Source organism: Purpureocillium takamizusanense, chromosome 2 (genome assembly GCF_022605165.1).
Source record: "Purpureocillium takamizusanense chromosome 2, complete sequence".
Taxonomy (NCBI): Eukaryota; Fungi; Ascomycota; class Sordariomycetes; order Hypocreales; family Ophiocordycipitaceae; genus Purpureocillium; species Purpureocillium takamizusanense.
Genome location: NC_063069.1, coordinates 2766539 through 2782460, shown reverse-complemented (window position 1 = coordinate 2782460; position 15922 = coordinate 2766539). Strand labels below are relative to the sequence as shown.

The 15922-nt window shown below is 60.1% G+C and overlaps 3 protein-coding genes across 4 annotated transcripts; 2 read left to right on the top strand and 1 right to left on the bottom strand.

The window, feature by feature from the left end:
• Positions 1-383: 383 nt before the first annotated feature.
• JDV02_002649 (uncharacterized protein) lies at positions 384-3646 on the top strand. 2 transcript variants are annotated; one of them, XM_047983696.1, is made up of 4 exons: positions 384-916; positions 1751-2594; positions 2654-2760; positions 2839-3646. In XM_047983696.1, the coding sequence occupies exons 2-4, from the start codon at positions 1766-1768 to the stop codon at positions 3088-3090; spliced, it is 1188 nt and encodes a 395-aa protein (XP_047839668.1). In that variant the 5' UTR covers positions 384-916; positions 1751-1765; the 3' UTR covers positions 3091-3646. The 2 variants fall into 2 exon arrangements, with proteins under 2 accessions (XP_047839668.1, XP_047839669.1); XM_047983697.1 differs by having other exon boundaries at positions 384-2594.
• A 1971-nt stretch (positions 3647-5617) lies between these two features.
• JDV02_002648 (uncharacterized protein) lies at positions 5618-8985 on the top strand. Its single transcript, XM_047983695.1, has 2 exons — positions 5618-6324; positions 7437-8985. Exons 1-2 carry the CDS (start codon positions 5784-5786, stop codon positions 8954-8956), a joined length of 2061 nt encoding a protein of 686 aa, XP_047839667.1. The 5' UTR covers positions 5618-5783; the 3' UTR covers positions 8957-8985.
• Positions 8986-9239: 254 nt separating this feature from the next.
• JDV02_002647 (NRPS) lies at positions 9240-14970 on the bottom strand. The gene has a single exon (XM_047983694.1). The coding sequence runs from the start codon at positions 14811-14813 to the stop codon at positions 9525-9527; it is 5289 nt and encodes a 1762-aa protein (XP_047839666.1). The 5' UTR covers positions 14814-14970; the 3' UTR covers positions 9240-9524.
• Positions 14971-15922: the final 952 nt, after the last annotated feature.

Genomic DNA, 15922 nt, shown 5'->3' with positions numbered 1-15922 from the left:
TCGTACTTAGCATGCCCACGGCGTGCTGGTCGAGACCTTGTGCGGCCATCCCTGGTAGCCGGAAGTGCACGTCGTGGTTCGCGAGTCCGTTGCTCCAGTCACTCCAAGGCTCTTTGTGCCCGTCATGCCCGCGTCGCCATCAACTGGACGGGAGACGCTCCAGCAAACTGTAGTGTCCGTCAGTTGCCAGTAGCTGCTGTAGCCCCAAGCAGCTGAGGTGCAACCAAGTACTATAAGGCAATGGCTGGCAAGCCCGCCCTTCCTGCTGTTAGTAGTCGCTCCAGGGCGGCGGAATCCGCTGAAACGGAAAAGTGGACCCCCAAGGGCACCCCGAATCCAGCCGCGCGCGACGGACAAACCAACGACGTGAGCCTCGCCAAAAGTGTTCATCCTGCCCATCTTGAAGCCTCTGATATCGTCGCCGGTTCTCACAGCGTCCAACGCTTGCCCGGGCCCTCGGCAGTCTCTCGCATCCGCCAGCACCCACATCTGGCCTGTTGGCTCACGCCCGACCCCGTCGACGGTCGCTCACCGACATACGCAAGCGCAGCGCCGCCCGTGGACTACTAACGCATTGTGCGCGCGCGCCCAAAGGAGACGAGGGCGTTCCAAACACCCAACTGCCTCTCGTGGATAGGCTGTCTGCAGCACGACACAGTGCCGGCCACGAGAGTGAGGCAAAGCTGCTGGAGTCATAGCTGCTGGAGCGTGCCCTCGCCCGCAAAGACAAGCCCAGCCCCCCCCCCCCCCCCTTGTGGCTCGTTATCCACTCCATACACGACCTGGTTGACCAGCGCCGTGCTGCTGCGGCCACCGTCGCTGCCGTCCACCCCTTGTCGTTGTTGTCGTCGCAAGCCCGGCCACGGTGATCGCGCGATAGAGGAATAAAATATACTCGTCGTCGGTCCGCTTACAGGTAAGCCACCGCTCCGCTCCTTCCTGCCGCGCACTCGCCGCGGCGTTGCTTTCCCGTTTGCGCACGTTCGCCGCCGCTACCGGGTGTCCTCCTCCATCCCGGGTGGTCGCTGGCGTCATGGTGTGTCGTCGCGCTCAGCTGTCGGTGCGTTTCAATTGCATTGCCGCATCGTGGTTCCTGCCGTTGGGGCGACCGCTGTGTGTCTGGCTTGGCCGGGCGGACGGGGTGTCGTCGCGGGCAAATGGGATGTCATGTTGGCATGTGTTGGGGAATGGGATGAGGTGAGATGAGATGAGACGGCGGGCGTCGTTGGACGGCGGAGATGCATTTTGACCGCCTGCCTGCCTGCGGTTGTGCAACATCTACTTGTCCCGTACACGTGTTGCCTTGGATCTCGTCGAAGGCGACCAATGATCTTGAGTCTGGTCCTGCAACGGCAGCGCCGCCGCCTCACTTCCAAGGGCTCGTCAGGGCTCACCAGCAGGGCTCCAAAGTGCCCCCTTCCTTACCCTGACGCGACGCCCCGAGCTTAACTCAACCTCGTCTCACCACCACCACCCAACTAACCCGCATGACAAACGCACCGCAGCTGCGGCCGCTGCGGCATTACAACGACGACGGGCCTGGCCTGGCCTCACCACCACCGCCCACCCCCCTTCTTCCCTGCATCTCCGGTCTGGGCCTGCCAGTGCAGACCCCCAGTCCAGAACCTACCTTGCTTGTACCTCTGCGCCTTCAACTCCCAGCATGGCGTCGCGACCGCGCCGCTCGGCCGCTACCAGGGCCAATGAGTCCATTTCCGTGCACGCCAGATGGGCTGACGCATCTGACAAGATTGATCGCAACACCATGTCCTCACGGAGATCTGGCCGCACCTCGGGCGCCTCCGCGCTGCGCGATGCCCCGTCTTCGCCTGAGGACTCCAACATCAGCGTCAATGTGAAGACGTCGACATCTAGGTCGCGACAGGCCGCCCGCGGCACGGCGAGAGGACGCGCCGAGAAGTTTGAGGGCGGCGAAATCGTGACGGGCACCCGGAATCGCGGGGGGCGCAAGAACTATGTGATCGACTCCAGCCCAGACGATGACGAGGGAGAGGAGGAGGAAGCCGAGATTGATGACGCCGAGGAAGACGACGATGACGTCGAGGAAGACGCCGAGGGCGAGGAGATGGAAGTTGATGCCGAGGGCGAAGACGTCGATGCCGAAGGCGAGGAAGATGCCGAGGGTGAGGACGCAGACGGCGACATAGACATGGGTGTTCGTACCGCTCCCACCATCCGGGTCTCGCACTCGTCATCGACCCGTCCCGCCGCCCGGGCGGCCGCCTCCAAGATTGTGGCCGACGAGGACGATGAGGAGGACGACGATGACGACGAGGAGCTCAGCGATCCTGGTGAGAGCGATGGCGGCGACCAGACGCTGGGCTTCGCAGACGAGACAATGGCCGACGACGACGAGGACGCTGAGGGCGAGGAGATTGAGGTGGCCGGCGAGGAAGAGGACGACGAGGACGAGGTCGAGGAGGAAGAGGCCGGGGAAGGGCGCCCCCGGGCGGCAGAGCTCGACAGCGATGAGGATGGGAGCCAGGCCGGCAGTCCCGACCTGAACAAGATGACCAAGCGACAGCGAGCACGGTTCGAGGAGGAGCCTCAGGAGTACATGAAGCTGTCCGACGGTAAGATGCACCGTGCCTACGACTACCGCCTAGTAGCAGCACTGACAATCCCGATGCAGAGGTCCAGGTCAAGAAGCACTTCACAGCCGAGGAACTCTCCATGCGTCGACAGGAAATGGCCCGTCGGCGACGTAACCTTAGCGAGAAGAGAACTGAGGAAGTCAAAGTACGTCATGTCGAACTAACCCCCCACCCCTGCTGGCACAGTGGCCCCCAAGGCATACCGTCTCACAAGCATCGACAGATGGAAACCATCAACAAGCTCCTCAAGAAACAAGCCCCCAAGATCAACCGCAAGGCCGCCGCGGCCGCCGCGCGCGGGGGCTCGCCCGAGGACGACCAGCCCAAGGCGGACCCCCTCTTCATCCGCTGGGTCAGCACCAAGGGCGGCGTCAGCGTGTCCGTCCCGGAAGACATTGTCAACGGGCCGGCGGGTCGGGTCTTTGCCAAAGGCGGCGGGCTCGAATCGGGCAAGATGGTGGAGGAGGTGGCTTGAGCGCGTCGCCGCCTTGTCGCGTGTATCATTACTTTTTTCCCTTGGCTTTTCTTCGCCATGACTAGAATCCAGCAACAAACAGGACGCCTTTGTATGACCATGGGAGACTGGCCGTGCTCTGTGGAGATGCTCCTTTCGCTCAGCGGACTTGTGCTTGGCGTTTATTCCCGACATTCGCCTGATAATGCATCGGCGCTCTATGTCTATCACATGCGTCTTGATGCTTTCATAAAGCGAACGGCATCGTCCTGCATTGTAGCGCACGACAGCCTGAACGAACTGGCGCAAGGAGCGCGGGTCTTGGACTAGACTCGAGTGCCATGCTGGCTGTGTTTACCTGCCGTGAGTAGCAGCTAGGTACTAATGGCACTCAGCATGTGAGGTATACTCGAGAAGGAAGCCCGGCCGTCGCCGGCGCTACGTTGGGCAGACGGAGGCACGCATCGCCTGCACGGGCTGACTGCCGATGCAGCACGTACATACTTACGTCCGTACCTACAGCACATATACGCACGGGATACTGTAGGCCAAAGAAAGTGTGGACATGACGCACGCCGCTGCATGTCTAAGTGAGCGCGCGAACCGCCATGTGTTATGTGTGCGTCTTCGGGGGGGCGCGCGTGCGGGGAGCAGTTGTCTGTCTTGGGAGAGGGGTGGTGGCCACTCCGAGGAAGTGCAAGTTTTCGCGCGCGTGGTGGGCGGGCAACACACGATACGTAACGGCTCTCCGGCGAGTTGGGTAGGGTGAGCAGGAGGGTGAGGAGTCATTTGTCCACCTCTTGGCCGGGTGGTATGGTAGTCCGGGCGGTACGGCGGGCGCGCGGAGGGCGTCACACGCGCCCAGCGAGGCGGGCGGTCACGCGGCCTCGTCGCGACGACATCATCGTGGTCGTCCGTCGGGCCATGTCTGGCGTCCGGCACGGCACCTCACAGCTCCAACTTGCTTGAGCAGGGCGGGCGATGCGTTCCCCCGCACGATTGTAATTGGAGTTGGACCCGAATCACCCGGCAAGCACGAGCCGAGGTGGTGCGCGACCTCTCTCCTCTTCCCTCCCACCTTCCCATCCCCTCATCAACTACCAACGCAATGACCGGGGGACCATGCAGGCGCTGCAACTTGTCGGTGCTGCACGATGGCCCGCCCGCCGCGGGCCGCCATTGAAACCATTGACCAGTGGTCGTTGACGCTGCATCAGTGGCGCACGCGGGGGAAAGGGTCGCTCGCTCGCCCTAAGGTAGGTTGTCTCTCCTCCCCCCCCCCCTCTCTCTCGCGGGAGTCTCACTCCAACAGAAAGGCCCTCCCCCACTACGTACCCCCGACCCCTACCCCTGCCCTGCCCTGCGCCTGGATTCATTGATGGAGCAGCAGACGCAGCAGCAGCAGGAGGAGGAGAAGGAGGAGGAGGAGGAAGAAGAAGTCGAAGGGGTTCACGACAGCCGTGGAGGGCCGTTGCTGGCTGGGGGCTCATGCAGTCACACGACCACACCCAGCTTGTTCACCAATTTCAGTCAGTCATCAGTGAGTGGTGGCCTCACATCAGGTCCTGCCAGCCGCGGTGCTCCACCCATCACTCCACACTGCACTACGGGCTGGCTGCTGGCGGGCACCTGTACATGTAGTAATACACGCAGCAACGGCGGCTCGTCCTTTGCGCTTGAAATGTCGCATTCACCCTCTCCGCCCCCCTTTCCTTTTGGCTTTTCTGTCAGGGGGAGGGAGGCAAGGCAGACAAACAGACGGACGGGGAGGACTCTACGCCAAAAGGCGCTGGGCGTGCGAGAGCTGGGCAACTGGGCAAAGGCAAAAAGGCAACCTAAGCAACCTCCCACTAACGTTACTACGTCGTGCTCCGTAGAGAAACGGACGCTTCGAGCATAGCGTCTCATAGCTCACCTTCCCCCCCTCCCCCCTCCCCCCTCCCGCCTCCCCGCCCACCACCACACCTCTCCGGCTGGGTCCTCCGACTCGGCAGGGCCCACGGGCTGGCTGCTGCGTGCGGCGACGGGCATCTGACTGCAGCGGGGTGCACAACCTGCAGAGCTAAGGGAAGAAAGCAGACCGGGGGGGAGAAAAAGTCAGCTACGTACTAACATGCTAGCTACTAAGCTATGTAGCTAGTGAACCCGGCTGCTTTTTTCCTCCCAGCATTTTTGCATCTCGTTGGAGGCGTGGTGGTGTGCGCGTTCGGTACCTTGCGGAGCGGGCTGCGTTCCATGGCAAATATAACTTTCTGGCCCTCTTGCACGACGAGTGTTACTATGTACTAGCTGCAGCGCAGCAGTTACAGTTACAGCCCAGACGGCCAAAGCAAAAGGGCAACACCGAGGCACTGCCCTGCAGGTGTCACGTCAGGAACCGCTATAATACCCACCTGCGAAATCCCGATCCGGCCCCAGCCCTGTCGCCCTGCTGGAAACCTTAGTACCTTAGTAGGTACCTATAGTTAACTGTAGTACCTCTCTACCTTATTAGTAGACCTGGCAAGCTGAGTCCAACAAACGACCGAATGGCACGCGGGCGGGCGCACAAGGGTAACGCACGCAAAACGCAAAAAACGCCAGAGCACAGTCACACAGCTACACAGACGCAGACGCACCCTCACACTCACGCGCTCAAACTGGCACTCACTCACACTCACACACACACACACCCCGTTGCCGCCGCCACTGCCAACCCCCGCCGCCGCTAGTAAATGGCTGCTGGCTTTGACTTGTTGGCGGCCAACGACGACGCGGGCCCCATACGACTATATGACGATGTCGCAGCCGCCGCCTCGCCCGTCGTCGACCTGACTGCCGAGGTCGCCACTGCAACGGCCACTGCTGGTGCTGGTGCTGCTGCTTCTACTGTCACTGCCCCCGCCGCCACGCGAGACCCCCGACGAGGTCGACGGACGGCAGGTACAGATCCAGGTCCGGGTCCAGGCCCAGGTCCCGCCTCAGGCTCAGCAAGCAAAAGGCCAAGAGAAGCAGGCGCCGCCAGTTTCCTTCAGCCGACGACGGCGAGCGGCGGGACGACCATCGACGACGACCACGACGACGACAACCACCACTACTACCACCAACAACCCCACGACGACGCCCTGCCTGCCTCTGCTGGGAGTACTCGCATGCCTCACGCGGCAGCTCCCCTCGTCGACGACACACCGGCTGGCCCCGCCGGCGACATCGTGCACCAAGGCAGCGATAGGCCGCCGACGGGACACGTCCCGCCCGGTGCGGCTCAGAGCCACGGTAAGTGCCTTTGGGCCTGTCTTGTTCCATCGTGTTCAACGTGTGCATCTGCGGCTCGCTCCCCTACTGCTTCTCCCCTCGCTGCTTCATCGACGCCTGCTGTTCCGCATCACGACAGCGGCGCGCCGCCGTGCATTCCTCCCCGTCAGGCCGGCCTCGCATCATCGGCCCGGCTCTGGAGGCCAGAGACCAGCATGATTGGCGACGACGACCCCGGCGCGGCACCACCGTCACGCTCCCTCTGTCTCTGTCTCTGTCTCTGCCTCTGTCTCTCTTTGCGCCTTTGTTGATTGAGGATTGCACGGGTGGCTTTGGCACACGAGGCATTGATTGATGCTGCAGCGAGCGCAGAGTGCGTACAGAGGGCATGCACAGCACGGAAGCGTGCAACATGGTCTTGCTGGCAAGCTTCCATGGCACCGTCACACCGCAGCCTCCTCATTTCATTTCGCATTTTACATCTACCCAAGCCCGTTTGAGCGAGCAAGCGCTCCCGTCGTTCCTACCCTCGGCAGCTGGCGCCCTGCCTCTCTCCGTCCACCTTCCACCTATGCTGTACAGTATACAGTATACCTGCTCGCCGCCTGCCCGCCTGCCCGCCTGCCCGCCTGCCCATCCGCCTCACCTTCACCAACCATCTATCCCCCCCCCCCCCTCTCTCAACGGGTTAACCCCATCGCTCTCTCCCGCGCCCATCGCTCATCCACCCGGTGCCTCTCGAGGCCTTCCTCATCACCTGCCAGCCGGATCAAGCCGTATCGCTGTTGTTGGCGCTGGCACCGTCTGCACTGCAGACGCGCGACACGGCAGGCAGGTCGGCACCACCTCTGCGCCGCAAAGAGGCCGACTAGGCCCCTCGGGCAAGCCAAGGCCAAAGCGTGTTGTGCGGTCAACGCCTCGCAAACTGCATCTCATCTTTGCCACAGTAATTGCACCTGACCTAGTACCTGCTTTCACCAACAGCCACACTGCTTTGCCTGTGGCTTTGCACCCGTCCCGTCACTTCACCCTGTCGCGCTGCTATCATACTCACCACACCGCCTGGGTAAAAGCGCATGCGTTGCTGCCGCCCATCTGTGCTCATATCCTTACTGACAACCTCGCCTCCTCAGACGCCGTCCAGGACATAGAGCCCGCTCCCGGGCAGCCTCAGCGAATCGCGGCTCGGGACGGACCAGCAACAGTCCACGCGCATCATCCCTCGCATCACCGGCACGCCATCTCGCCAGCCATGATATTCTCCGACTTCTACAAGGGCCCTCGCTCCCCTTTGGCAAAGCTGCGCCATCACCACCCTCAGCTTCCGACGCCTCCACCTACAGCGACCCCAGACTGGGGAGCCCCTGAGTACGCCGATCTCTTGAGCAAGGATAAGTCCAAGCAGAAAGAGGCGGTTAAACGCTACCTGGCAGACAAGGTCAAGACAGACTGGCAGTTCACGTGGCCGCCGCATCCCCACGCGTCCAGTGCAGTTCCTTCTGGCAGCGGCCTCGACGAAGGCGGTGATGGCCAGACAGCCACGCAAACAGACGGCGCCGGCAGTGGGGCTCATGTTCCGGTTCAGGACGAGACCCGTGATGATGACGGTTATCAGGTGGACCAAGGCTCGGACCTTGAGCAGCCACCTTCAGACGATGGCCAGGTAGACGAGGACGAAGACGAAGACGCCAAGTCGATGTACAGCGTGGTATCGGAGGACGCAGTTCACTATCGCCCTCGCATGGAGTGGACATCTGACCTCTCAGACGACGAAGCCCCCGCGTCGTCGGCCCACCTTCGTTTTGACGGCACCGACTCCGTTCAATCGACCACATCCCCCGCTGCACTCGAGAAGCGCGCCCGTAGGCGGAGGGCGCTGCGCGAGGAGATGCAGTGGAATGAAGGCCTGGCTTGCTTTGAGGCCCGGCGCAATGCCTGGACCAGCGCGAGGATCGTCAGAGTCCGAAGCAAACCTGCAAGCCCGCCGGCCACGTCTCCGCGCTCACCTCGACGATTCTTCTTCCGCCACTCCATGTCTGGATCCCCGCCCAGCTCTGTCCCTAGTGCGGCTGCGACGAGCGTCGAAGGGTCTGGCACCGTGTCTGATACCTCGTCGGTGGCCAAGGATGCCAGCGACAAGGAATTGAAGAGGCACCGAACACAGGGCTCGTCTGTCTCAGACATGGCGGCCGCCAAGCTGTACCCCGTGGAGACACTGCTGCCGATCGGCCAGCCACTGCTGCCCCCGAACAACCCGCTACGGGCCTCCATCTCTCCAAACGTCTACATGAGCCTCTATGATAAGGTCATTCTTAACAACCTCCAGCCCGCATGCCCCGTCAATTTGTCTGACATGCTGCGTTCCTGCGTGGTGGGGTGGAAGCGTGACGGAGAATGGCCACCCAAGCCGTCCGCTCCCGACCCCATCGCCGGTACACGTAAGAAGAAGAGGGCCCCGACGGCCGGCACCGACAGCGGCATCAAAGGCGCCAGGCGAATGAGCTTCGGCATCCTGGGCCGCGAGAAGGACAGCAAGGAGGAAGACTCGCGGACTGGTAAGGGAATCCGTCGAAGTCTTCAGAGGGCCTTGGGATTCAACGTCGGCTCCGGCACCCACGATAATGCGGAGAAGGAGAAGGCCACCAGGCTGTGATGGGAAAGCACTGCAGAAGTCGAAACAAGCAGTATCATGAATGGGCGTATCTGGGAACAGGAGTTGCGGCGCGCTTAGCAGTGGTAATTCGGGCAAGCATGAAGCATCGAGAGGGTTCAGACGAGGGTTACGTAGGCGGGTCAGGGTTCTTGATTGCATATACCCCAGCGCGAGTGGCGAAGGAGAGGCTACCTAGCATTATCATTGCAATGAATTTAAGCGCATGTCCTCATGGGAGGGCCGAGCATCTGTGCACCTAACTTGAGACTTGACTGATGGTGCCGTCCATGTGATGCATATACTACAAGCGGGCAGCGGCGATGCTGCCCGTTGGAGGTGAGGAACAAGCTGTCTTGATCCCATCACCAGACACGGCACGGCGATTGTGCATGGACGATGTGAACATGTAGAAGACGGGTACTACTACCAAAGATAAACAACAAGAAAAATGTGCTGCTACTCTATGGGCAAGGAGAGTTTCTGTCCTACTCTGCAAATACAATCTGGTCCAACGAGTACTCTGTCTTCCCGTCTCATGACCACATGGCCACATCGGCACGTAGACATCCTAAAACAAGGGCGCGTGCGGCTCAGCAACCAAAAAGGCCGCCACATCGGCCAGGTCATCGAGGAGACCGGCCGCGTACTCGGCCCAGCTCTCGACGGTGACGATCTCGAGCGTCATGCTGGCACCGCCGGGATCGATGAAGGCCTGGATCTTCCACTCGCGGAGGGGCTCCTCGTGGGGGTACACCGTCTCCATGCGGCCGCTGGCGGCGGCAAAGGGCAGGGACTCGACGTGGGCGACGTCCTGGTGGACGACCGAGTCGAACCAGTCGGGCGTGGTGGCGGGGTCCCAGTCGGTGCAGCGGGCCATGATGTCGTCGAGGCCAACGGCCTCGTGCGCCGCCGACGAGACGTGCTGGTGCTGGACGTGGGCGAGAAGGTCGAGGACGGTCCAGCCGGGCTCGAAGCGCACGCGCACGGGAACGTACTGCCAGCACGGGCCGACAACGGCGTCGGCGTTGGGGAAGTCGATGTTGCGCCCGCTGACGACCTCGCCGAACACCACGTCCCGCAGGCCCAGGCGCCGGGCGAGGCAGAGGGCCCACGCTGCCGTGGGGAGCGTCGCGACGGTCACGTCGCGGGGGCGTGACGAGATGTCGACCGACTTTTGGATGGCAAAGTGATTGGTCTTTTCCACGGGGATGTTGTCGGGCTTGAGGATCGTCATGGCCGAGCCGGCGAGAAGGTCGCGCCAGTACGGAATACTGGCGGGGACGCTGCGATTCACGACATGGCCGACATACGACGAGAACGGAATTGAGGCTGGGACGACGGGAGTATGCTCATACAGCGCAGAAAGCTGCTTCAGAAGAATCGGCAGACAAATCTCGTCGTACTGCGCGTGCGAGATACGGAAAATGAGGCACGACTGTCCAGCTGCCGACTCGACGAGGAACCACTTGACAAAGCACGACCCAAGCGGTGTGCTAGTCAGGATGTCGAGCTGGCAAAGCTGTTTCGAGAACGTCTCGACGTCGATGTCAGTGGTGTACTCGACGAATGGGGCGCGCAGGTCCTCCACGACGACCCCATAGCCCTGGCCGGCATGCTCGACAAAGACCGTCTTGAGAATCTCGTTCCGAGAGACGAGCTCATCGCAGGCCTTTGCGAGGCGAGACTTGTCGACGGCGGCGTCAAAGTACATGAGCTCGTAACGTGTGGAGAACTTGGGCATCTGCGTGGTACCCTTGACGGCAACCTGTTGAAGGGGTCGGGTGGGCAGAACGTTGGAAACTTTCCAACTTGGGTCCGCCAGCTGAGGCTTTACAACAGTGTCCACGAACTCGGTAGTGTCTTGGACATTCAACAGGGAGAACGCGGCAATCTCCTCAACTGCCTCGTCCGAGGCGACGTCTTCCTGCATGATGCTCGCCATGTCGTATAGAGACCGCTTTTGAAACATTTGCATGACGGTGAGCTTGATACCCTCTGAACGTGCTTCTGAAACCAGCTTCATGGCTGTGATGGAGTCGCCACCTAGGAGGAAGAAGTTGTCGTTGAGGCCGATATCCTCCTCATTGATGCGCAGCACGCGACTCCAGAGGCTTCTCAGCTTCCTTTGGCGACGAGATGTTGCCGATACCCGCTTGACGTGCTGTTGGCGGTTGACGTCCGGAATATGAGCCTTGATGAGCTGGAGCTGACCGTCGTTGTACTTGGCAAGCCTACCTGTCCTATAGAATTTGCCTTCGGGCTGGCTGGACTCGATCTTGCTTATCCATGACGGGTCTGAAAGAGTGGGAAGGTCGAGCTTAGCTGTGCTATGGATGATGAGCTCACCCACACCACCGACTGGCACAAGTTGATCTTGGACTTGAGAGTTGACGAGATAGGCTGCCACTGCGCCAGCGTACTCGCGAACGACCGCCGCATTCCTCGTCGCGGCAACATGAGACTTGATTTCTGAGTAGTCTTTGTCGGTGAGGCCCCAGATGGCACCAAGTCGCTCGCTTGTCTCAACGCACAGTGCCTGAACGACTGTCTTGAATTGGTCCAGGACCCTCTCCATCAGGTGTGAAGTGACGGTGTTGGAGTCGAAGCTGGCCATGACGAGGAAGCCTTTGGGGTCAATGGAGCAAACCAGCATCAGCGCATAGGTGTTGAACTTGAGAGCTTCCTGCGCTGCTTCGGCATCTCCAGCCGGGACAAGTCGGTTCGCAGGCAAATCCACGTCTTGTGACGGCTCTCCCTCTGTACTGGGATGCAAGACCAAACCTGTACGCAGCTCACACGCTTCCAAAGCGTCTGGGCTAAGTCTGCGAATGTGCTGCAAGCCGAAGTGCTCGTGCGGAATCTGAGCCACGGTCTGCTCCTGAATGGATTGAAGGTATTCTGCGACGGGAATCTGTTTGTCTGCGTGAATGCGAACAGGAACAGTCGTGATCATGGGCCCCTCAATCTCCTCCGCCCCGATGATGGGGGCATTGCGACCGGTCAGCGTCTCCCCAAAAATGATATCGTCGCTGTTGATGTACTGAGAGACCACCCACGCCCAAGCCGCCCGGATGACAGTTGCGACAGTGGCGTTGGACGCTGGAGGGCTTTCCAAAGGCACATAAACCTCGAGAAGGGAATCAGCCTTTGTCTGGTACCCCTGAAACGGCACAGCTGGGAACTGCGGGCCATTGGCACCGGCAAGCTGTTCGCGCCAGTAGGACTCTGAAACCGCCTTATCGACACTGCTGAGATATTTGATGAAATGCTTAAACTCTGCCGGACGATGCAGAGTCTCGTTCCGGTACGCCTTGTTCACGCGCTCGACGACCAGCGGCATTGCCCATCCGTCGTATAACGCGTGATGCATCGTCAATACGAAGCTGACTTTGCCCGTAACGCTGTCGTTGATGACTGCATATCGAACAAGTGGTTTTCCGAGGTCCATATCGTTATCTCGGTCCGCAACGAGATATTCGGCCAGATTCGTTCCATAGTAGCAATCGAGCTTCCCCTTGATGACAGCTTGGACGAGCCCTCGACCACGGACTTGAACAATTCGCGTCCTAAGGATGGGGCAATCCTGCTGCGCAGTATCGAATGCCACAATTAACTTATCGGCCACCGCAGCATCTTCGAGTTCCACAACCCTCTGGGCCACGTATGCTTCTTTTACCTTGGCTGACAGAGCCATTAGTGCCTCCTGCAACGGCGTGCAGGGGTAAATGTCCTCGACCGAGTTTTGATCGACTTGACAAAGGCTTGCTACTTCTTCTTTGGCCCGGGCAATATCCCAGTCTGGCTCCAACATCGAGAATGGAGGGATGTGGTCCTCAGAGGCCGCCGATGTGTCCTTGCTGCGGCTTGCCATCATATCCAATGAAGGATTTGTGAAGATGTCCGCGACGGTGATGGAGAGGCCCTCGTCTCGAGCAGCTGCGACAAGTCTCATAGCCCGTAGAGAGTCACCGCCCACGGCGAAAAAGTTACTGTTGCGGTAAACCTTTGTGTCTTGGCCCAGCACCTTGTACCAAGCCCGCTGGAGGAGTCTTTCTTGGTCTGTTTGGGGATCCTCTTCTAGGCTCTCTCCGGTGCCCGCCCCAGCAAGTCGCTCACGTGGCAAAGCCGCACCAATCTCACGCAGCATCTTTCGGTCTGTCTTGCCTGAGACCAACGACGGCATGGTACTAAGAGTGACGAACACTGCCGGGACCATATATCTCGGTACTCTAGCACCCATTGCGGTGTCAATGGAGGCAAGAGCCGCGGACAGCTCCGAAGATGGCCCTGTTATCAAGTCGCCTGAAGGCGCTGTGGCTGGTGTTGAAGATTCGGAAAGGAAAGCGACCAAAGTAGGCGAACCGTTCTCAGGCTTAATGACTTCTGCGGTCACCTTGGTTCCCGCAGGGAGGCAGCTTTGTAGGTGGTGTTCAACTTCAGTCAGTTCGACACGTTGTCCTCGGAGCTTCACTTGCTGATCTTTTCTTCCAACGAACTCGATAGATCCCAGCCCGTTGGCCTCGTAGCGGACCAAGTCGCCCGTCTTGTAGAGGCGGCCTTCGCGGCCCGAAAGCGAGCCATGACCACGACTTAACCATGCTGGATTGTCGATAAAGACTTCTGCAGTCTTCTCTGGCTCGCCCAAGTAGCCCAACCCCACCACCGGCCCTTCGATCAGAAGCTCGCCGACTTCTCCAACCGGCATGAGGATGTCGTGGTTATCCGGATCGGTTATCCAGGTTGAACCGCCAACCCCCTTTCCAATACCGGTTGAAACACCAACGGTGTTGTTGATAGTGCAGCCCACAGTGCACTCGGACGGACCATAGGCAATGACCAGGCTCGTCGTTTTGCCCCAAGCGGCAGCATCGCTCGCCGAAACCGCTTCTCCCCCAAGGCCCAGGACCTCTAGGGAGGGTATGATGTCCGAGTCCAGGACTCTGGCGACGGACGGAGTCATGTGTACCATGTTGGCTTGGCTCTTTCTTATGGCGCCGCTCAAGTCGTTCATCCGGTCCGATTCCGAGGGGACGCAGATCCTGCCGCCAGTTGCCAATGTACACAGCATACAGTCGATGCTTACATCGAAGGCGTACGATGGAAAGTCGAAGACTCGGGAGCTACTCTTGTAACCCACAGCTTCGGCACGGGGAATGGCGCCGCTCGTGTAGTTCTCGTGGGAGATGACGACGCCTTTGGGCTTGCCCGTACTCCCAGACGTAAAGATGATGTACATGGGCGATGCGGCGGGCACCTGCGGGAGTGCTTCGTCTTGGAAGTCTGGGCTATGGTCGAAATACTCCTGTGAAACCGCCAAAACCTGACCCCTTCCGCATATCCTCCGCCCGAGCTCGCTCTGCAGCACAGACGTCACGACCAGCTGAGCGCCTGTCTGTTCAACGATTGTCTGGAGCCTTGCCTCCGGCTGACTTGGGTCGGTGAGGGAGAACGTTGCGCCTGCTTTCATGACGCCAAGAAGCGAGACGACCGTCCACATGGACTTCTCGAAGCACAATGGCACCGGGGTTCCAATCTCGACGCCTTTGTTTCGCAGTTGTCTGGCAAGCTTGGACGATAACTTGTCGAGCTCGCTGTATGTGAGACTCCCGTCCCAGGACTGAACCGCCACGGCATCGGGCTGCTTCTCCGCGGTTTGACAGAAGAGGTCGTGCATGCAAATCGACATCCGGGGTGGTACGACCTCGTTCCATCTCCATATTGTTTCCAAGTCATCTCCGACGGGGTATGCCGCTCCGTTTTGCTGTTCCAGAGGTTGAGCGTCCGACTCTGGAATATGAACGGTAGATTTGCGCTGGTCATCGATGCCAGCATCGGCTGGTTCATCGACGGAAGGCATCTGGAGAAATGTTGCAGGCAAACTGTCCCCGCCGCCGATCTAAGCCAAAGGTCGAACGGATGGCATGTATTCCTCGCTCATCGACGAGTCGCGCTGCTGCTGCTAGTGTCTTGCCGTACGTGAAGTGAATCGAGGCGTGGACCGACCTGGAAGCACGCGTCTCAGTGGGCAACTTCTATCCATTGCGTCTGGCCTGCATCCATCCTCCCGCATCGCGCACTTGAGCTTCCGCAGAGCCATCCTCTCGGCCTTACCCAGGCCGGGGCATGATGAAAGAGGACCCCTCCATGCCCACCCAGGTCATGGTGTGTGTGTAGCAACGAGGGGCACATGGGCGGGCACGAAGGGGGGTCGTAAGCGAATCAGATCATAGCGACCGGAGGATACAATGAAGGGACATTGGAGTTCCTGGATCAGATAATGCGAGCGCGCAAGATGGCGTGGAACGATGTGGAGTGCGCCAGCGCTTGCAAGGGTTGGGCGGGTCCGTTGCGTGTGACGCTGGGGCGGGGTCGCGGATCTGATAACTCTTCCGAGCGAGGCCAGTCGACGATGAGGTCGAGGCCGAGGCCGCGGTCGGTGGGCGGGCGTTTGCGGGCGGTGGCGGGGGACGAAATACCCGACCGAGGGCGGGTGCAAGGGATGTAAATGAAAACCTTGACAGTATGTTGTTCCGACCGGACAGGGACCAGGTGTTGTCGGAGACTCGAGGGGGGCGATGGATGCGATGGAGAAGGTATCTCAGAAACAGGTACCCAAGTACGAAAGACAGAGTAAATGGATGCTTACTGCACTGCACTGCACTACGTACCTACTAAACTCACCGAAGTAACCCACCAAGTCACGACTGTAGATTATCCGGGCCTGAGCAATCGGCAGGTGCGAATGACGCACATGCATACAATACAGTACAGTCGTACAGTACAGCACACAGAGTTGCGCGCAGGAACCACCCTCCCACTCCTGCCGTGCTTCGTTGCGCTACGCTGCCTTGGCTGCCCCTCGAGCTCCTCCACTGTAACTCTGTGCCCCTCATGGGAGCCCCTCAACTCCATCACCTATCGTCTTCTCCCCTCCAGTCTTCACTGCCATGCGCTCGTCCTCCCACG

Bases quoted from the DNA above. Each gene is read 5' to 3' on its own strand.
- JDV02_002647 (XM_047983694.1), bottom strand. From the start codon at position 14,813: ATGCCTTCCGTCGATGAACCAGCCGATGCTGGCATCGATGACCAGCGC.
- JDV02_002648 (XM_047983695.1), top strand. From the start codon at position 5,784: ATGGCTGCTGGCTTTGACTTGTTGGCGGCCAACGACGACGCGGGCCCC. The intron at 6,325-7,436 runs GTAAGTGCCTTT...TCGCCTCCTCAG, and splicing joins CGGTGCGGCTCAGAGCCACG to ACGCCGTCCAGGACATAGAG.
- JDV02_002649 (XM_047983697.1), top strand. From the start codon at position 1,664: ATGGCGTCGCGACCGCGCCGCTCGGCCGCTACCAGGGCCAATGAGTCC. The intron at 2,595-2,653 runs GTAAGATGCACC...ATCCCGATGCAG, and splicing joins GTACATGAAGCTGTCCGACG to AGGTCCAGGTCAAGAAGCAC. The intron at 2,761-2,838 runs GTACGTCATGTC...AAGCATCGACAG, and splicing joins AGAGAACTGAGGAAGTCAAA to ATGGAAACCATCAACAAGCT.